General features: G+C 55.8%; 1 protein-coding gene across 14 annotated transcripts in view; it reads left to right on the forward strand.

The window, feature by feature from the left end:
• The window catches only part of MCF2L (MCF.2 cell line derived transforming sequence like), a 179,560-nt gene that overhangs the window by 44,208 nt on the left and 113,408 nt on the right, over nucleotides 1–21,944 (forward strand). For 3 of the 14 annotated variants that reach the window (XM_070520176.1, XM_070520185.1, XM_070520192.1), the window contains exon 1: nucleotides 15,766–15,892. The exons of 7 other annotated variants lie outside the window; for them this stretch is intronic. In XM_070520176.1, the coding sequence (XP_070376277.1) occupies nucleotides 15,814–15,892 (79 nt within the window). In that variant the 5' untranslated portion in view covers nucleotides 15,766–15,813. Of the gene's footprint in view, nucleotides 1–15,594; nucleotides 15,893–16,112; nucleotides 16,138–16,190; nucleotides 16,640–21,944 lie in introns of those variants that run through there. 4 more of the 14 variants (XM_070520184.1, XM_070520187.1, XM_070520183.1 and 1 more) reach the window with 4 other exon arrangements.

A 21,944-nucleotide genomic window follows, 5' to 3' on the forward strand; every position in this document is an offset into this window, starting at 1 on the left:
GGTAAAGACGTCAGTTCTCTCCAAACCAATGAACGGAAGTCCTGTCAACATCCAAAGATTTTTTGGTAGATATAGACAAGTTTATCCTAAAATTGGTATGGAAAGTCAAAGGACCTAGAATACTTAAAACGATCTTGAAAAAGAAGGAGGGAGAAAGACTCAGTCTACCTGATGTCAAGACACTGATGTTCTGCGTTAATCTGGACAGTGTGGTAATGGCAGACGACACTCAATGGAACAGAATAGATCTCAGAAATAGACCCGCACGGTGTGCCCAGCCGGTTTGAGACAAAGGTAGACAGTCACTTCAGTGGAGGAAAGACAGCCTTTTCCACAAATTGTGCTGGAGCCATTGGACATCCGGAGGCAGAGAAAAAAAATGAGCAATGACCTAAATTTCACCCCTATTATAAAATTGAACTCAAAATGGATTACAGATTTAAACATAAAATTTTAATTAAAAAATTTTAGGAAAAAATAGGAGACAATATTCAGAAGCTTGGAACAAAGAGTTCTTAGATTTGATGTTAAAAACATAATCCATAAACGGAAAAATTGGTAAACTAGACTTTATCAAAATTAGAAACTTATGCTCTGTAAAGGACCCCTGTTAAGAGGATGAAATGACAAGCTACAGACTGGGAGAAAATACGGGCAAACCATAAATCCGATAAAGGACTAAGAAGTCTGACAGCTCACCACTGTGAAAACAAACAATCCAGTGAGAAACTGGGCAATGGACAGGAACAGGAGTCGCCCTGAGGAGGGCGTGCGGATGGCAGATGAGCGCCCCGAGGTGTCCAGCACCAGCAGAGGGATGCAAAGCAGAACCACCGCGAGAGACCGCCAACACCTCTCAGAACGGCCAAATTAAAACAGAGCGATGGCGCCAAAGCCTGCAGTGCAGTGAGAAATCGGATCCCTCCGGCACTGCAGGTGGGTGTAAAACATCGCGGCTGCCCCGGAAACCAGGTACCAGCTTCGTTTAAAACAAAACACGCAGCTGTCATTCGACCCAGCAACAGCACCCCTGGGCATTCATCCCAGAGAAATGAAGACATAGTCACACAAATTCATGCACATAAATGTTTATATTAGTTTTATTCATAATAGCCTCAAACTGGGAAGAACCCAGATGTCCTTCAACAGGTAATTGGTTAAAAAAAGTTGTAGTCTGTCCACACCACAGACACCGACAACTCAGCAACAAGAACAAACTGTCGGTACACGGGACAGGCTGGGTGAATCTGCAGAGCATTATACTGAGTGAAAAAGACAATCCCAGAGGCTGTGTCCTATATGGTTCCATTTATAGAACAATCTGGAAATGACAAAGTTATGAAAACGAAGGTCAGATTATTGGTGGCCAGGGTTCGGAGGGGGCGGGAGTGGGAGGAAGGTGGGTGTGTCCACAAAAGGGAGCCACGATCCTCGTGGCGAAGGAATGTTGCGTGTCCACTGCACGGTGTCCGTGTCCGCGCTGACACCGTACTGTAGTTTGTATGTTGTGACTGTTGGAGAATAGGGTACTCGGGCTTTCTGTGGACTATTTCTGGTAACTGCATGTGAGTCCACAATGATGTAAACACTGACACTGATAATCCGCAGTCCTGTGCCCTCACGGCCAGTGAGTCCACACGTCCTGCTGCATGTGGGAGGGCTTCACCGACACGTCCAGTCTGATTTGCGGTGGGAAGTGGAGGGAAAAGAGCTTCCTTCCTGCGAGCTGTGACCTTGACTCGCTTAAAGTAAATATTTGCTGTGGGTTTATGGGTCCAGATCTAAGAGTTTAAAGAGATGTCGGGCTAGGTTGACTCAGTCTCAGTGACCTTGGTGTTCAGCCTTGGAAAACACTGCCCCTGAGTCAAAGCTTGAATGAATGACGTTTCTAACGTTGTATCATGTGTGTTTGAATAGTCGGCGCTGGGCGAAGGAAGGTGGGAGGCAGCAGAGCGATTCTGCTCCGCTCGCATCGCTTCCTCTGGCTTTGGGAGCCTCAGTTGGAGCCTGGAAGTGAGCGGGAGCCAGCCGGCCCCCTGTTCCCGTGCCCTGGCGGCCCGGCTGGTGGGGGCAGCGGTGTTCACACACACTCCCAGTTCCTCGTTTCTGTTTTCGGGAGATCTTAGCCATGATGCACTTGCTGCGTCATCTTTTCCTGTAACCACATCCCTCGAGGGAGAAGAAAGAGGAAGCTCCATTTTCTTCAAAATGCTCGAGTGCCCCACGTGCCTGCTCTGATCCTCGGGGCCCAGTGAGCCCCCAGCGTCTGTGCCTCCCCTCTCCTGAACTTTTCTGGTGTTCTGTGCATTGTTTGGGAAGCATATTTTGTGGGATGAGTCTAAGAATGTACCATAAAGTCAAATTCAGGTTTATTACTATTAATTTTCTAAACAAAGCAATAAACCAACTTCCTAATTATAAATTGGCACGTTCTCCAGTGTTTACTGTTTTGGAGCAGTCTGCGTCAGAACTGGGACGACACCGCATGTCCCACGGCGCCGGAGTTATCACTCCATCAACGGTGTCCTTTCCACTTAGACGTCAAGTCCACTGGCCAGAGAGCACAGGGGACATTGGGCGTGATCACTAGGGAGGCGGGTGCCAGCGACATGCCCGTTTTGGGGACAGATTCTGTTTTCACAAAGAGCAGCGGATACTTGGGAGGTGCAGTGACCGTGGATCTGAGGGGCTGCTCTCACGGGGCTGTGCCATGGGCGCCGCTCCTTGGTGAAATCACGGCTGCTCACTCACTGCGGGCGGCCAGTGTGACGCCACCTTCGCTGGGGGCCTCGTTTTGGAATCGGTCCTTATTCGATGTGTTTTTGGGGAACTGGAAGGTACCTATGCAGCTCTGATTTCCTGGAGGAATGTGGTGAAGGGCTGGCCGTCTGACGCTGAAATCAGCAGTTTCAACCGTTGGCGTCCGTCTCCTCCAGCTTCTGTCACGCGGAGGTGGACGCTCACAGATGCGGACGGAGCCTCAACCTGTACGGGGGGTGTGGGAGCTGACGGAGGAGATCGTGTTCGCTCTTTCCCAGGTGTTTCCCTCTGCAGAGACGTGAGCAAAGTTCAATGGCAGAAAGTGGGGGTAGGACAGACCCCCCCAGATCTTACCTGCTGTGGTCCCCCGAGGGAGGTTGGTCCAGTTTGTCACTGCATGTCCCTCTTGGCCCACCTGGGCCCCAAACAGCAGGGGCGGCCATGATCCCGGTTCTTGGCCTTCCCCGCCAAGGCCTTCCAGCTGTGCCCACACCCGGTGTCAGCCGCGCCCCCTGACCGGTGCCTCGAGTGGAGCTGGGGGCTGGGACCGACACAGGCAGAGGCAGAGCAGGACAGGCCGGCTGCCCGAGCCCGGGACCCACGTCTGCTTTGAGCACTCCTCGCTGATGCTCCCTGACGCTATTTTATTTGACAATCTCATGTGGTCGCCGGGCCTTCTAAGCCTGAGTGAAGTCGTTGCCTGCGTTTGCTCTCCTCAGTGAGCTTTCTCTGCATCTGTCTTGTCACCCAGGGGGACTGCAGGTGCCCTGGAGCTGGGCTCATGTGTTATGTTTCTGTCCACCTGTTTTCCCAGGCCTCAAACACGGTGGCAGCAGAAGCATGAAATCCTCCAGCTCTGCCCACGCATTGTTGCTGAATCCCCCCTCCCCCACTCCTTTGGGCCAGCCCAGGCTCCGGGTCATCTTACCGGTAGCTCGCTCTCCGCCTCCCGCCTCCCTGCCCCAGCTGACACCTCCCAGAGGTGGGCAGGTGGCCAAGGCCACTGCCACCTCGAGGAGGGCGGCCCTTTCCCGAAAGCCCTGAGGACACACCATGGCACCCCATCAGCCACACTCTGACGCTGGTGTCCAGCTCCTGAAGGCCTCGCTAAGATGTCCAGCCTCAAAGAAGAAGGAAGTCCTGCCATTTTTGATAACGTGGATGAACCTGGAGGAGATCACGCTGAGCAAGACATGCCAGGCAGAGAGGGACAAATACACCTGATCCCTCTTCTGAGAGGGTTAGCAGTCAGACAGAAGCAGTGAGTAGGGCAGTGGCTGCAGGGGCTGCCGGGAGGGGACGGGGACACGTTCATTTGGTGTAAAGTTTCAGCTGTGCAAGATGAGTAGGTTCTAGACATCTGCTGGACACATAGTGCCTTAGTGAGCAATGTCCTCTACACTAAAAAATGTGTGTTGGGGGTAGATCTCATGTGAAGTGTTCTTACCACAAAAAAGGGGGGACACCACAGTCTTTGGCGGCGGGGGTTAGGTATGTGACCTTGATCGTGGTCAGGGCTGCACGGTGTTCCTGTGTGTCTGGACTCAGCAAACAGTGCACATTAAATAGGGTCTATTCTTTGTATGTTAATTATACCTCAGTAAACCTATGTAAAAAAGGAAATATTAAAATAAAAGAAAAAAAAGATGTTAGCGAAACCACTTTTCTTTTTTACGCTTTCTATTGAAACTCCTTACCCCGCTGACGGAGGCGTCCACAGGGGCCGCACGGACCCTCAACGACCGTTCTCCTTGGGCTGAGCCTCTCCTTGGCACGCCCCCTTGGAGTGAGCTCCGCGGAGACGCTGGTTTAATGGGTGCCAGGCATCAGGAGACCCATACTCCGGGGCTTCTGCTGTGCTGTGCAGGTTGAGCACACTGCTTTGCAAACAGCAGGTGCTCATATTTGCTGGTTGCTCTGTAAGGAGAAAAGCAGTCGTGGGATACTCACAGCAATGCTGTGCCGTGCCTTCCCGCTGCCGTCCATGCGGCGACCTGCTCGAGCTGCTTGCCCGGCCAGTGCCAGGCGCGGGGCCTCGGAAGTCAGGGGTGGACGGACGGTGATGCGGCTAGGGTCTGGGCCCCAGAGGCAGAGGCTCAAGGATGCACTGGACGAAGAAACCTGCAGCAAAGCAAGACGAGCAGCCTCAAGTGTCCATCCTGGGTCCACGGGTCCGGAGTGAGGAGGGCCAAGTCGGGCAGACACTGGGAAGTCACCAACACACCCTGAAATGCGGGGAGCATGGTCAACAGGTCTGATGGGGTTTGGACTCTTGCCGTGGTCCATTCTGGCTTTCACGGGCTGATTCTCTGAATATTGAAACATTGGCTAGTATTTATCGAATGCTTACCGCGTGCTGGATGCTGTTCTAATCATGTATTGATCGTCCAAACAATGATGTCGGTCCTTTGTGATCCCTATTTTACAGATGGGGAAACTGAGGCAGGAAAAATTAAGTAACTTCTTCAAGTTCACCCTCCTAGAAAGCGGCCAAGCTGGGATTCGAACCCTAGAGCCCAAACTCTGAACCATCTTACAAGGAGAGTCTCCTGAAGTGGCATTTCCATCGTGAAAAGAGCACTTTCCAGGCTCCGACACTGTGTGAATGTGGCCCTGAAGGCCCGGGATCGATGCTGGCTGCTGGGCGCAGCCCCGTGTACATCCTGACCGTGTGGGCCTTTAAATACGCGTGTCCAGGAAATCCCCAGACACTTTGGGGAATAAAATCAATGCCGTTGCCAGAACTGAGTTTAGATGTTCCAGAGTCCCAGAGAGATGCGTGCCAGATCCCTTTAAGGCCAGCGGTGTGTTTTTCTCCGGTTTCATTTGGTTTCTTAGAAAGCATTTGAAGTGGAGGAATAAAGTCCAGATGCCGTGCGCACTGACTGATTTTTCCTACTTCTCAGGAGGCCTGATTTCCAAAAACCAAAACAGCCAAACACAAGCCCTGTGAGTGGTGCGGGCCGAGCTAATGGTGCCGTGCGGTGCGCCTGCCCTGGAGCCGCAGCCGTGCACTCTGGTCTGAGGCGCACGGTTCTGCACTGAAAACCCGGACTCACGTTCAGAGGCATGAGCAGAATCTGAGAAGTCAGAGCCTGGGTCGGCTGTGAGCGCTTTGCCTTTTCAAAGCCACTGCATCTTCAGCCAGCGCGTGTTCTGTGCAGGGGACACATCCTAGAGCCAGACAGCACGGCAGGTGGCCTGGAAGGCCCTGCTCCTCTCCAGAACTGTGTGTGTTTGCATTCTGAAGCCTCATTTTCGGGAGGCCAGTGGCTGTGTGATGAACACTTGCATGGTTGTGACCTGCAGTGCTGGATCAGAGCGCATGGTTTACAGGCATTTGGCCCACGTGGTGGCAACAACTGGGCACCGGACAGGCACTCATCTCCAGGGTGGTGGGCAGCTCCCTCTTGGTCTCTGGGCCCCTGTGTCTGCTCTCGGAGGCGGCCTGACCAAGCCCCACATCCCACGGCCTGCACACGGCTGTGGCCGGCTTGTGCTGTGGTTGGAGTGAGGAGGGTGCCACCCAGGGCAAGCCTTGGGTCCAGGGGTGTCCAGGCCCGGCTTTCAGACCAGGTCTCCTGGAGAGCCGGGCGCGCTGTGCCTAAAATCTCTCTTTCATTTATCTGACCATGGGCAGGCATATGTCCATGGAAACAGGACACACGACGCACGAGGTTTTCCTTAAATATTGGGCTTTTCTGCTCGCTTATCAAATTTTACATGCATTTATATGACGTCCCTGGGTTTTATCGGCTCCCATGTGGTCCCGTCCTTTGTGCTCACAGCCACAGGCTCTGGTCTCACCGTCCTTTGCTGTACATTTTGGAAGTGAGTCTGTGCATCTCCTCACCTCCCTGCCTGTCCCTTTTCTCATGCTCCCTGGACAGACAGCTCTGTGACGTTGGGCTCAGAGCCTTATTTATAGGCCGACCTCTTGGAGAAGGCAAACGCAGAGCAAAGGCTGGTGGGTGCCTGCCCTTGAATGTGGCAGAGTCCTTAGGAAATTGCGCACATGGAGGAGGCCCCCAAGGGGGGCTCCTGCTGCCCAGAGACGGCAGCCCCAGCCGTGCTATTCGTGTATTGTCAGAGGGCGGCCAGCCGGCGTGGGGGCCTTTCCAGGAGTCCCTGGTGCTGATCTTCAAGGACGCGGTGTTTTCAGAAATGGCGTCAACACTTGTATTCGTTCCTCAGTAGCACCCAGCTTTGATGTCTCCAAGCTGTAGGGGGCTATGTGCTGTTAGGCCTGCCTCATAGTGAAGAGCTGTGGAGAGCTAGGGTCTGGAAGGTCTGGTGGAATCTTGCTGTGCGGATGAGGGCTGGAGGGCTAGCGATGACCTTCGGGTCCGGTCCGTGCCGCCCATCCTCTAACTGGAGACTGGACAAAATCGTCTGTTTCCAGGTTGAATTCATCTTTGTCATTGTTCTGTTTTTTATCCACACAGTAGAATCTGGTTTGTGTCTGGTGCGCGCTTCTGTGTGTGCGTTGTTATTAGAGCATCTTTTTCATGGGTTTTATGGCCACGGCACCCTGACTTGTGATTCTCGCCGTTTCCTTCTGTCTTCCATCTCGTGTGTCCTAACGCAGGCAGTCTGCTCCAATCACGATTTCAGTGAACCTGATGAATCTACGTGTCATTTAGGATAATGCTTGGCCAACTCAAAGAAAGTGAATTCAGTTTTTTCTTATCACTTAGAGTTTTAATTTTTTACTTAAAGAGCCCTCTTTGACTTGTTAAAGCAGAGTTTTATCATCAGTTTTGCATATACACAAAGGGGAAACATAAGCAAAAGGACTCAGTTACAGTTTTCCTAACGTTCAGCTCTTCTGAATCCCTTTAAGTGCCCCACACGTCCGCATGTCTCCCCTCCATGGCCACCCATCTTCCCGGGGTACCAGTCTGTTCATCTGTTCCTCTTTCCTTGATGCCTCATGAACTGGCTAAGGAAGCCTTAGCCTTCTGGCCTCTCAGGACCAGGCCCATGTCAGTCAGGGTTCTCAGGGAATCACAGCCAGTCGCAGACATACAGACATAAATCACATATCCGTATGTGGTTTATTTCAAGGAATTGGTTTATGCGATGACAGGACCTGGCGAGTCTGAAATCTGCAGGCCAGGAGCTCAGGCAGGGTTTCTAGGCTGCAGTCTAGAGGCAGAATTCCTTTTCCTCAGGAAAACCTATTTTTGCTCTTAAGGCCTTCAACTGATGGGACGTGGCCCACCACATCATGGAGGGTGATCTGCCTCCCTTCATGTCCTGATCGCTAGTCAATTAGCTACACCTACAAACCCCTCCACAGCAGCCCCTGGGTGAGTGTTGGTCTGGAGATGGGACTCGAGCCTTGCTGAGCTGACATGTACGCTGACCATCCCATGGCCCAGTCCTGTGCCCACCTCCCGTTTCCCTTAGATTCCTCACCCTTCCTTCTCCATCTGAGGGGCACAGACACTGTGCTCCTTCCTGCTCTCACTGCCCGTGGGCCTCTTCTTTTCCCAAACCCACCAGTACCTCTACACTTTCACAACTTGTGCGATGGATGACGTGCCAGAGCCGCCCACAGGGTGGGCTCCGTTTCTGCTCCTCTGGGGCTCGCAGGGCACCTGGGGTCCGTGGCAGCTTTCTTCATGACCTTCTCCACCTGCCACTGCTGATAGACCGAAGCTGTGAATCCTGCAGCTGCTGTAAAACTGCAGCCTGGACGAGAGGGCGGGCAGACCTCAGCCCTCTGTCCAGACAGGAAGGAGGCTGGCCGCCAGGCAGGACTCAGGCCATCTGTGACCTCCATGCCACCTGGGAGAAGCCTCTTAAGCACATAATGACAGTCTTATCCCAAATAAATTACAGTTGCCTTCCAACCTGGTGGAGTTATTAATAAATGTTAACTTAGAGAATCCTATAAAATAAAGTTCCAGGTAATTTTCAAAGCTTTGTTTTTCTCTCTTCTGTTCTTCGAGACACATCGACGCCTCTTTTCCTCTAACATCTCTTAGGAAGACTTGCGAATTGTGCTGAGATCACCTCCCGACAGTCTCCCCTCTTGCTCCTGTGATGTGGGAGCAGCACGCAGACTCTCCGCCATGTCTTCCCATCTGTGTTCCTTCTGAGGCAGGCACACAGAACAAGAGACTACGAAGGAACTGTCTTGTTTTCCTAAATCTTGGCTGTTGGAGGCATTCTGCGCTGTTTCGGTCGATCTGTCTCCTGAGTTGTTCCTCACGATGAAAGCCGATGTCTCCCAGAGACAGAGACAGAGGCGGGGTATCTGTTGGCAGGAGGATGTCAAAATCTAGAAAATGCATAACTCATTGTGGCTCACACCCCTCACTCGGGCACGGCGATGCCCACCTGCTGCGGCCGCCTCGTTGGAACACATGTGCTCTTCACACGCATGCACGTGACGCGGGTCCAACCCCCCCCCCCCCAACAGTCCGATTTAGAATGTGAGGAATGGACACACAGACCCCTAGGTCTTCTGAAGAGTCACGGTATTTACGTGGTGAGAGGTGAACGATTTAAGTGTTTACCTTGTTTAGTCTGTCCGGGCAGCAGACTCATTTGTAGGCACAGAGAACGGCTCCTACTCCTGACCCTTCGGGGTTTGAAAGAGGAACCTGTGTCCAGAGCTGCCCCCGTGCCTGCCATCTGCCCTTCTGTGGGGCCTCCTGGCTCCCTGGTCATTCTGATGGCTTCACGGGGACCTTGGACTGAGGCAGATGGTCAAGTTCTGTAGAAGGGGCTTCCAGGTTTTAGTGAGCATGGTTTCCTGTTGCCACCCTAACAATGACCTCAAACAGTGCCTTAAACACACACACTTATTACCCTACAACTCTGGAGGTCTGAATTCCAGAACCAGGTGTGGGCAGGGCTGGTTCCTTCCAGAGGCTCTGGGAGAATCCATTTCCCCCCTTGTCCAGCTTCTAGAGCGTCTGCCTTCCTTGGCTCGGGGCCCTGCATGCTCCAACCTCTGCTCCCATCAGCACATCTCTGGCTCTGACCCTCCTGCCCCGCTCCTAGGAGGGCCCTGATACGTTGGACCCACCCCTATCACCCAGGACACTCTCCCCATCTCAAGAGCCCCACCTGACCACGTCTTCAAAGCCCCCGTCCACGCACGGTAGCTCACGCACAGGTCTGAGGACTGGGACCTGGACGTCTTTGGGCCGTCATTCCGCCCACCACAGTGGCTTCCTCAGTCTCCCTCAGGCTCGAGTGCCCAGGCCCTCCTGTTCTGATCCGAGCCGTGGCACAGCTCGGGCAGGGACCCCTGTGGGCCGCTGTCTTTGGGGCACAGTGACGAGGGCCGACGGGTTGTTCTGGGGTGCAGTCATGAACGTCCGGAGATGTTAAGTTTCTCTTTGCTCCCCGTCCCCCATCCTTGATGGAGTGCCCGGTCCCCCAGCGCCCCTGCAGGGGTCTTTGTGCCGGATGCTCTCCAGGTGCGCCCAGGTGGGAGAATCTTCTGAGGCTCTTGTCTGTCAGATGTTTGATATAAAATACAGCCTAAAGTCACAAAACAAAAGAATGAAGCCATTTGAGGTTGCTGTTTTACTGTCATTAAAATGAAATATGTAGGCACCGCTGTGTCTGAGTGTGGTCCCCAGAACCCATGAGCTGGAACCCTAACGCCTGGCGTGATGGTGTTAGGAGGGGCCCAGGGGCGTGACTAGGGGGTGAGAGGGGAGCCCTCGTGAAGGGGATTGGCACCCTTATCAAAGAGGCCCACAGAGCCCCTCGCCCTCCCCCCGTGAGGACACAGAGAGAAGGCCCTGGAAAGGGGATCCTCGCCAGAACCCGGCCTTGATCTCTAACTCCAGCCCCTGGAGCTGTGAGACAGTAAATTTCGCTTGTTGCTGGGCGCCCTGTCTGTGGTGTTCTGTTACAGCCAGAACTGACTAAGGCTCCGATGTGGGTATGGACTGGATCCTTCAATTATTCACTGCTTTACGCCTGAACAAGTGTTTTTCCCGAGTGAAATCTTTCTGATGTGGAGGCTGGTCTGGCAGATGAGGAGATACGCAGGCCTGATGCCCCCAAAGTCTGCTCAGGGTGCACCGCCAGGAGGTGGCGGGTGACGTCTTCAGAATAAACGTAGAACCCAGAAAGCCAGTGCTCGGGGTCCCCGAGAGTAGGACAGGGAGGCGCTGGCCCTGCGGTTCTCTCAGGGGCCCCAGGCCTGGCACGGCCCTGCCCCGTCCTCCACCCCAGTCCTGCATGGCTGTGGGGCCCTGCGGCCCCTCCTGTTCTCATTTCCACGGCCCCAGCAGATCAGAGGCTGAGTTAGGGACTCGCCCCGTCTAAGGATGGCTCCGAGGTGACGCCCCACCTGCCCGCTCCACCTGACAGGGTCACTCACACTCAAGAGGGTTTTATTTCCCAGTTAGGGTCCTTCCAGAAGGTCCCAACGGGTTAGAGGTCGTTTGTGGCCTGCTGAGGGATCTTTGTGAGGTTTCCCTTAAACAGTCCCCAATAAATTGTGAGGGATGCGTCCCTGTCCTGCTGGCTGTAACTGCTGCAGACACTAAGGGGCAAACTGACCACTGCGTTTCCTCTTAGAATTCTCGGCAACTTTCTAGTACGCGATACCATGTTGTCAGCCACAGTCGCTAGGCTGCACGTTAGATCCCGGAACTGACTCGTCCTTTAGCTGGAAGGTTATACCCTTTGAGCAACATCCCCCGCTTCCCCCACCCCCAGCCCCTGGAAACCAGCGCTCAACTCAGTTTCTGTGACTTGGACTTTTTTAGATCCACATATAAGTGAAATCATACAGTGTTTGTCTTTCTCTGTCTGACTTATTTCACTCGGCATAAGGCCCTCAAGGTCCGTCCATGTTGTTGCAAATGGCAGGATTTCCTGCTTTTTATGGCTGAATAATCCTCCATTGCGTATATAAACCACATCTTCTTTGTCCATTCACCCATTGATGGGCACCTAGTTGTTCCCATGTCTTGGCTGTTGTGAACAACACCGCAGAGAACACGGGGGTGCAGGTGTGTCTTTGAGATCCTGATTTCATTCCTTCAGATAAACATGCAGAGCTAGGATGGCTGGGTCAGAGGGTATTTCTGTTTTTAAGTTTCTGAGGACCCTCCATGCTGTTTTCCACAGTGGCTGCACCAGTCTGCACTCCCACCAGCAGTGCACGACGGCTCCCTTTTCTCCACACCCTCGCCAACACTTGCTATTGCTTGTCTTCCTGATGACAGCCGTTCTGACGGGTGTGAGGTGACATCACCTCATGGCCCTGCTGATTGCCGAGCAGTCTAGCCCGTTCTGACCGTGTGCAGGGGGCTCTCTGTCAGCCGCTCCGGGTCAGTCCTGCCTGTTGTCTTCTGAATGCTCTGTCCCCATCTTTGGCCGTGGGTTAGAGGACAGGTAGCTGCCGGGTGCCCAGGTCGGGGGGGTTCATCCTGTGGGCCAGGTGGGGGTGCTGCTGGGCCCGGAGGGTCGGAGGAACCAGGTTGTCCGGGAGCCAGGCAAGGTGCCAGGCTTCGGTTGAGAAGTGTTCTGGTGTTGGGATGGTGGCGTCTCCAAAGTCCTCCGCGTTGTGGGCTGGCCCCGTGGCGAGGACAGAAGTCCCGTGTCCTGTTTTCTCCTGTCTTCCTGGCCCCTCCCCAGCTTGTTCCCTGTCCTCCCTCAGCTTGCCTGTCCCTGTTCGTGGCGGCCCCCTGTGGAGTGTCAGCCCCACGAGGCAGGAGCTGCCTGCCCTGCTCAGCGGCACCCTGGAACCAGCTGGGCCTGGCTCCCGGCGCCCAGGGAGCGGTTGTGGGGAGTCGGGGTGCGTCCACGGCTCCCCGAGGGCTCATGAGCCAGGCCATGCTGGGTGGCTGGGGCTTTCTTCATAGGGCCGTTTCCAAGCCCCGCTTTCCTGCGGCCCCTGTGCTGGGGGATGAGGCAGAGCAGGAAAGTGTGCATCCTTGCCTTCCAGGGCCAGCGTCCAGCCGCCCCAAGGCCTGCCTGCATGTCCCCATGACCTCCACAGCAGCATCCGGAGCCCCAGTCTCGGGAGGGTGGGCTCCAGCACCTGATGCACACTCTCATTTCTCACCTCTCGGGGCCGGCTGTCCAGAACAGCTGCTAAGGGGACATGAGGGTGTCCAGGTGTGACGTGACCTCCCGCCTTCCCACCTGTGCACCCCTGTCCCTGCCCTGCTCCTCCTTGCTGGGAGGGGCGAGGCAGTGACAGACAGTCGGGCTAAGAGTTCGTGCAATGTTGGGCTTGGGACCTTACTGACTGTCCCTTATTGAACTGTAGGAGACTTGGGTGACATTCCAGCTGAGACGCGATGTTTCCTGGAAGCAAACACTTGTTTTCTGGGTCTGTGTTTGTAGGTGTCTGAGTGTGAATCCTGCCTCTGCCGCTTACCAGCTTTGTGACCTTGGGCAAGTCACTGAGCCTCTCTGTGCCTTATTCTGTAGAACAGGGTAAAAGCAGTGCCCATCTATCTCCTAGATCCTTGTGAAGTTGAGTCAGTTCACACAGGTGTGGGGCTGAGGTAGTCCCTGGGACAGTGAGTCCTCAGTAAATGCTGGGCAGCACTGTGATGGTTATACTCGGGCAGATGTTAAATGCTCTTTGTACAAAGACGGCACCATCTGAGCCGTAATTTAAGGAGAGAGCGAAGGTTTGGTAGAGAGAGGGGGTGGAGGGGGAGATTTATTTTAAGGGCCGGGCTCACACGATTCTGGGGCTGGTAAGTCTGAAATCTGTGGGGCAGGCTGCAGGCTGGAGCCCCAGGAATCGCTCGAGTGGGAAGTCACCTCCTCGGGGGAGGGCAGTCATTTTCTCTTAAGGCCCTCAACTGATTGGATGAGGCCCACCACATTGGGGAGCGTGATCTGCTTTAATCAGTCTGCTGATTTACTTGTTAATCAGGTCTACAAAATACCCTCACAGTGACGCCCACACTGGTGTTTGAGCAGACGCCTGGGAACCGAGCCTGGCCACGTTGACGCGTCACAGCACCCAGCACAGAGGCTCGCAGACTCAACCCTGAAGTTAGCAGCTTGGTCCCGGGTGTGGCACCAGCCGGAAGGGTTTCAGGGGACGGAGCGGATGGCACAGGCTGAGGAAGGCAGCTGCGTGTGGGTGGGAACATTCGCCCGGTGGGGGAAACCGGTCAGCGAGAGCAGGAGGGGCACGAAGTCTCGCTGTTTCTCTGTTTGCTGTTGGTGTAGACGGGAGCGACTCGCAGCATTCTAGTGTGGACCAGCTGTGTCGGCGTCGCCTGAGTGGTTAGAGATGCCCGCGCCTGGGCCCACAGACCGGCGGGGTGGGAAACCCTGGGTGACCTTGCCGTCTAGGGTGAGTGGGCCCTCAGCGGGGGCGGTGGGGTGGGGCAGGGAACTCCTGCACCTCAAGTGTGAGCGCCGCCTGTGTAGACCCATGTGCCAGAGCGGGACGCGGGCATGAGGAGGAGGCCAAGGTGCCGGGAGAGGGATGTCCCGTCCGCTGTGTCGGAGGCCTGAGGGAGTGCGGCCGGGCTGGCTTTGGCTGAGGACCAGGGTGGGCACTGTTGCCTCTGGAGCCACAGGAAGGTGGAGGCGCCCACTTCACTTTGGGGGGAGGGGCTGCGTTTCTGGACACTCTGCCAGGTGCCTGGCCTTCTGAAGTCGCAGGCAGGTGGTCGTGAGGGGGAGGGGGCCGCAGGCACAGCTGGCGCCGGGCAGCCCTGGACCCTTGTCCACAGGGAGAGGCTCCCCGTCTGCCCTGCGCCAACCCCTCCCTTCACTGGGCTCTACCTCCACCTGTATGAAGCTGCTGATAGTCAATGGTTTTGATGTTAAAAAAACAAACCAGCAATTTCTTTGTCTCACCCCAACTTTCCACGTGTGCTTATCACGTGTGCAACATTCGTTCCACGTTGCAATGATGTGCTTCCAGATCTTTCTTGCCCCCAGATCCATGAGTTCTCTGCAGGCAAGTGCCGTGTCACCTCCATCTTTTTACCCCTTGGGCCCAGCCCAGTTCCTGGCAGTCACACCAGAGATGCTGGCACACAGGTCGGTCCTATTGACCTGAGCTTGAACCTCAGCCGCTCCGTGCTCAAATTCCCCAAACCACTTATGGAAATGGGCCCTTCTTCCCGAAAGGCTCCTTCTGTCAGCATGGACGTGCTGCCTGTAATGCCAGCCACAAAAGCAGGCAATCCCCCTGGGAAGGAGAGGCCCCTCCAGGGCCCAGTGCGTCCTTGCACGCCCTCGGGATGTGGCGGCCACAGCCGTGCACACGCATGCCTGGCACACGCAGGGCGCCGAGGTGTAGGATGCACCGGGTGGCTCTGTGCCAACCCGGGCCAGGCCTGAGGGCCCGAGCCTGCAGCGCGGCTTCCCCACCGCCCCTGCGTCCTCCGGCGGGCGGCGCCGCTACCAGGAGCAGCGGGTCCACCCTGGCCACCCCCGGATCCACCGCCGACCCTCGGACCCACGACCTGGGGCGGCGCGGGCGGCATGCGGCGGCGCGGGGAGGGCGCGCCGGGCTGCTGCGGCCTCTGCACCTGCCCAGGGGCGGCCGGAGGTAAGGGGGGCGGGCAGGTTCCGCTCGCGCCCCACACCTCTCCCCTCCTCCACCGAAGGGCACGGAGACCCGGGGCCAGAGGGGTGCGCCGGGCCTCGCCTCTGCTCGGGGAGCGCTGCCGGCCCGGGTCCCCGCGGGTGCACACGCGGGACTGTCAGGCGATCGGCGGGGGCACACGCGGGGTCCCTGGTGGCCGCGGGGGTGCACAGGCGCAGCTCCCAGGTGACCTCGGGGGTGCACACGCGCAGCTCCCTGGTGGCCGCGGAGGTGCACACACGAGTTCCAGGTGACCCCGGGGCTGCACACCCAGGGCGTCCAGGTGGCGGACACGCGGGGCGCGCGCCGCTTCCGCTTCCGCCGAGCAGCCCCCTCCTGCGCAGGGCGCGCCCCTCGGTGGGACTCGGGACCAATCCCGGGAAGGGAGGCGCTCAGGCCGGCTCGCCGCGCGCCCCCTCCCCACTCGCCCTGCCCCACCCAGCGGGCGCCTCTGGCGCAGAGACCAGCCGCGGAGCACCGTCCTCTTCTGCCGGAGGATGAGGTTTTGGCTGAGAAATGAAGAGATGGCCCTGGAAGAAATGGTGCAGAGATTAAATGCGGTTTTCGCGCGCACGGGTAGGAGGAGCTGCTGGCCTTGAATTATATGTTCTTTAGCTTGGCATCGCGTGCTGAATCGTGGGGAAATGCGTCTGATTTTTGTATAGCAGCCTTAATTTTTTTTCCTAGCAGTGGTAACAGGAAAGAGCAGGTGTGATGGGCATTCGTCCGGCAGCTGGGTTCCGAGGACTGGCGGCCTGATTTTGTTCTGCTGTGGATAGTTAGAATCATCGCAGATGGTGACAGGCTTTCCCGGAACCCAGGTGGGTGCCTGGAGCCCGATCTGAAATCTGCTCCTTCAGCCTGCGTTTCGGTTGCATCTGCAGCAGTAGCGATGGAGGAAGCATAAATTTTGGTGGGCTGAAAATCGTCTCGAGCCCAGGGCTTTTAGAGCCTGGTGTACGGCTGGGGGTGCTATCAGAAGGTCATTTTGAGGAGGAAAAATACAGATTAATCAGGTGATTGTTTTCTCCACCAAAGATAATTTAAACCTAAGTCGAATGTTTGAAAATGGTCTGGGGAAAGACTGGAAGAATGGATAATTGGCTGTTCATTCTCCCTGTTAATTAAAAGATTACTTAAAATGAGCTTGAGGAGCGGTTTGGATGGATTCGTTTAGGTTTGAGAAATCGCTGAGCTGGCGGTGACCAGCTGCCGGCTTTCAGTCCGTCACATGAGTCTTCATGCTGCGCTGTCCGGAGGGAAATGGTTGGCGTTAACTAGTTTTCCTTGAAATGAAGAGGAAATAATCATAAATCCTTAAACGTAAGTTGCCAGCCTTTGCCCGATATCGCGGCACGTATGTGGTGTGCGGGTGCCCCTTGTCCGGGACAGGAGATTTGTCCGTGAGGCTGCGGTGTGCTGTCCTCTCTCTGCCTCGGGAGTGGGAGACCCCGGTGGATTTGGAGAGCAAAGGAACGGTTAAATCCGTACCAACATTGTTGTGTGTGAGGGTCCAGCCAAGGCTTCGGAGACATTCGGTTTTTAACGGTGATTTTCGTGATCAAAGCTACTGGATTTATTGCAAATGAGTCAAGAGAAAGCAAAGCCATTTTGTGCCATCTGGCCCCCTGTTCTTGGAAAGGCGGCTCCCGGTTTCTGAGACTCAAGTCAGTTTTGCTTGTTAGGATTCAGCGTGTGGCTGAGGCGAAGGGCAGGTGGACCCGCCGCAGATCTGCAGGGCTGCGGACTTGCCCTGGAGGGAGGGCCCGCCTCTGTGTTTGGCCTTGAGTCAGAATTATGGAGCGGGAGCTGTTCCAGAGTGACGTCATTCCCTAGCCTCGGGCACGGGGCCTTCTTCACCGGCTCCCGAAAATGCACGAGCATTTTGAATGGTGAGAGGCTCCCTGTGAGGCTCGGGTGACACTGACCGCTCGGTGCATTGCACTGCAAGCCAGGCCCTCGTGTTGACCTTGTTCCGAGCAGTGACTCTCAGACCGCGTCCTTTGACACATCTGTGCTGCTGACAGTTGCAGTTTTCAGCCAGACTCTGAAATCCCAGCCAGGAGATGCCTGTGTTAGGAACACCCTGTGTCCTTTGGTCAGGAGAGAGGACCCTGCATCCTCCATCCACACGGCCTCCCCTTCAGCACAGGCCCCTTTCCCTGTCGCTACGTGGGAGGTACGGCTGCAGGGAGCCTGTGACACGATGCGGCTGTCGGGCTGTGCGTCATGTGATGTTGACACCGTGCCATCCGCCGAGCGAGGGGCATGTTGCATGTTCTCCTGTGGGGACGGGGATGTGGGTTGACGTGGACGTCCTCAGCAACTTAGGTCTGAATCCCGACGCTTCCTCACGGGAATTCCCCATCTGTAGGACCGGCTTCCACCTGGAGGTCACAGAGCTGTTTGCCTCCGGGGTCATTTGGGAGTAGTGGCACGTGGGGGCTGCTGGCACCAGACGTAGAGATTCAGGGCAGGGGGCCTGATCCCTTCAGGACGAGTCAGAGCTGAGGGTGGCGCCAGTGACCTTTCCCAGGCCTTCGTAGCTCTTTCAGCTGCACAGGGCTGGACTCTCGTGGCTCCGCCCTGAACCAATAGGCACTTTGTCTTCATCTGGTCCCCACAGGCTGCTGCCTTACTTTAACTTCCGATCGCTGTGTTGCTTCCACTCGTCCAGAACATTCACTCTCTGGTTAGTCTGCAGGTGAAGGAGATAAAGCTGGCTGCCCAGACCATCTGCGAGTCTGTCTCTTGACCTTGAGGATGGAAACGATGTAGACTCCTGAACCTGATTTTTAATCACAAGGCCAGGAGCACGTCCAGCGGCTAAAGCTCTCCCCCTCTGTGGCAGGGCTCCTTTTCCAGCATTTTTATTTCTGTTTTCTCTTTAGATTTGCAGTAATTGGTTAAAAAGTAAGGAACATTTGGGGGAGAAATGTGATTGCATCTAGTCCATTTAAGCATCTGCCGAATGCGGAGGAACAGTGGTCCTGGACCGAGCATGAGAATCATCTGGAAGGAATGGTCACAGGTTCCTGGGCACCTCCCCCCCGGAGTTTCCGATTCAGGGAGTCTGAGGCAGGACCTGAGAATTTGCATTTTAAGTTCTCAGGTGATGCCGGTGGTGGTGGGCAAGGAGCAGAAGCAGAAGTGGGAGAAGGATCTTTCGATCTGTGGCCACGTTCTCCACTCACTGACCTTGAGCAACACACTGTTTCTCATCCTGGGTGGACGGATGGGGGGATGAGGGTGGGTGCAGGAGGGGGCATGGCTGGATGGCTGGATGGCTGGATGGACAGAAGGATAAACAGACGAAGTTGCTTACAAGAATATAAACACATCATGTTTGTTTTTTAAAGATTTTATTTTTCGCTTTTCTCCCCAAAGCCCCCAGTACATAGTTGTGTATTTTTAGTTGTGGGTCCTTCTAGTTGTGGCACGTGGGACGCCGCCTCAGCGTGGCCTGACCAGTGGTGCCATGTCCGCACCCAGGATCCAAACCACCAAAACGCTGGGCTGCCAAAGCGGAGCACGCGAACTTAACCACTCGGCCATGCGGCCGGCCCCCCACATTGTGTTTTAAAGAAAGTTTATCATCGTCCCCCCAGTGAGGACAAACAACTTGTAGCTCTTTACGTGTTGAAGGAGTAGGTCATTAGTTTGGATCAGAGCGTGAGTGATGAGCTCGCCCCCTCCTCTGGGTAGAGTCCGGCCGGGGGACCCGCACACTTTGGAACACCTGTCTTCTTTCCCACCCATGCTGGCCCATCCTCCCTTCCTCTTCACTGAGCTTTACATGGTCCAAGAAGCTAATTTCAAGGGATGCGTCAGCTGCTAACTAGGCCGCTTTGGGGTGAGGGTGGGGGCATGCTGCCCCGCGCTGTTATTCTGGTGCTGTTTGAGTGACGTGTGTCCGTCTTCCGACGTGCCCCTTCAGAGCCCGAGCGCCCACCGTGGTGCCCCTGTGGGCCGAGTTTGGGTGTGAGGAGTCAGACTTCTCTGCCGAGTCTGTTGCTGAGATCGCGGGAGAACTCAGAAGTAAGAAACGGGCCTAGAGCTGACCTGTGAAGTTTCTTTGTAGCAAAAATCGGTGTTGTCGGACAGAAGCGGAGGGAACGTGTGGAAGAACAAGCTGGCCACCCATCCGCAAGGGAGGTGGTGGGGCTGCGTCCCTGCTGTTGGTCGTGGAGCCTGTGTCCTGCACGAGTTTCTCTTCTGAGGGGTAGTCGCCGTCCTGGGTTCTGGGTTTTTCCAAAAGAAACTGTTCTGTTCTTCAGCTTATTGTTACAGACTCCACAGAACCCCTCGGTCCATCCCACTCCTGGGTCCCCTGGCCCCCACCCAGGACAGCCCAGTTCCAGCAGAGCACTTGTCCACCTCAGCCTGCATCGCCCCGTGCCTGGCCCGTGGCGGGCTCTGGCTCTCGTTGGCCGTGGTGGATATGCCCAGCCAGTCAGTGAACACCTCCTCTCGGCCTCCCGGAGCTCAGTGGCCGGCTCCCTTTCTGTCCCCATGACGGGGCTCCTTGTGGCTCTTCTGCATCCAGGGCCCTGGTGATGCCTACCTGCTCCCTCGGCCCCCACTGCAGTGGGTGTCACCAGGGCGGACCTTCCACATTTGCTCTCCACCAGCCCGAGTCCTACAGCCCCGTGAGGAGGCCAGACACCCTGTGATCACCCCGTGAGGAGGCCAGACACCCCCTGGTCACCCTGTGAGGAGGCTAGACACCCCGTGGTCACCCCATGAGGAGGCCAGACACCCCCTGGTCACCCCGTGAGGAGGCCAGATACCCCCTGGTCACCCTGTGAGGAGGCTAGACACCCCGTGGTCACCCCATGAGGAGGCCAGACACCCCCTGGTCACCCTGTGAGGAGGCTAGACACCCCGTGGTCACCCCATGAGGAGGCCAGACACCCCGTGGTCACCCCATGAGGAGGCCAGACACCCCCTGGTCACCCTGTGAGGAGGCTAGACACCCCGTGGTCACCCCATGAGGAGGCCAGACACCCCCTGGTCACCCTGTGAGGAGGCTAGACACCCCGTGGTCACCCCATGAGGAGGCCAGACACCCCCTGGTCACCCCGTGAGGAGGCCAGATACCCCTGGTCACCCCGTGAGGAGGCCAGACACCCCCTGGTCACCCTGTGAGGAGGCTAGACACCCCGTGGTCACCCTATGAGGAGGCCAGACACCCCCTGGTCACCCCGTGTCATGTGTGTGTGCATCTCTGCAGGTCACACAGCACACGGGGACGCAGAGGGTACGTCTCTTGGTTACTTGGATTGGAAGGTAGAACTTTATATCTGTGAGGGATTGTGGGGATTAACTTTTTCCCAAATCCGTAAATTCCTTTGGTGAAAATGCCCACACTGGAATCCAGACCTCTGGGCTCCGAGGGCCCAGGGGTTCAGGCTGTGCCGTTTCTTGGGGAGAAGCTTGGGCGCTGGGGCCGCCACCCCACTGTTAAGGGGCTGTGGGTTTTCCTCCAGTTTTGCGTGAAATCGGGATTTCCTGGCAGCAGCTGCGGCTGGGTCGCACGTTGGTCTGAAGGGCGACGTCCTGGGGGCTGGATGGGAGACGAGAGCACAGCACGCGCCTGCTGCGTCGTGTTAACGCGGAAACAAACAGCGCTCTGTTAAAAAGCTGAGCACACATCAGTGAGGGGCATCAGTGGTGCCCAGGGCGACATTTCCTTGAAAATAAAGGAGCCATGTAAACTCTCTTTCTGTCTTGGCGGTTCTTTGCGATTCTCGTTGGAATGCCTGGTACACCCTGGTTTCCTCCCAGAACCGAGCAGAACTGGCCCCTCTAACTCACGGGATGCTCACTCTCAGGGGCCAGGAGAGCCGGCCTGCTTGTCCTGTAGTAACTCGTGACTCTCAGGCCCGGTGGCCACGAAAGGACGTCCTCCCGGCTCTCCTCGTGGGGGAGGCGTCATGCTCCTGGTTACTTCAGGGAGTCAGTCCCAGACGAGGAGAAGGGCGGGAGAGGTGAGGGGTCGGAGGGGCCCTGCTGGCTCTCGGCAGCTCCAGCCCAGCGAGCACCTTTGAACCCACTCTCTCTGCTTCGCGAGGGGATGGAGAACTCTTAAAATCTCACTTCCCTCCTTCTTGTTAGGTGTTGTGATATGTTTGGTGTTTGCTTTTTATCAATGTTTAAACAGACCAAATATAGGCAGTTAAGGAGTCAAAGGAATCATGTACTCTTGTGAAGAATTTAAGGTTTGGAAAAATGATTTTTAAAAAACTTGTTTTTTAGTAAAAAGGAGAATATGTCTTACCAAATAGAAATCGACACACAATTTTTAAAAGCTCTCTTTAGTTTTTCGCCCGTCGGGCCTGAGTGGTGCCCATGGCTGCTGTGTGCTCTCTTCCTGTCTGTAAACCTCTCTGAGTGCGGCCGTCAGGCCCGCTTTGCTGTTGCGGGAAGTGAGGTTCCAGCTGGTGGCTCGTCCATGGCGGAGCCCATATTTGACATTCCCTGTTCTGCCCAGATCCAAGAACCTTCCCGTCGTGTCGTGACGTCTCCAAGTTGCGTGAAGCTCTTGGAAAGCTCGGCTGAAGCAAAACCAAGGTGGATATGTCTCCTCTTCCCTGCCCTCCCACCCAGTGAGTGCCAGCTGTGTCCC

This window comes from Equus asinus, chromosome 11 (assembly GCF_041296235.1).
Source record: "Equus asinus isolate D_3611 breed Donkey chromosome 11, EquAss-T2T_v2, whole genome shotgun sequence".
Taxonomy (NCBI): Eukaryota; Metazoa; Chordata; class Mammalia; order Perissodactyla; family Equidae; genus Equus; species Equus asinus.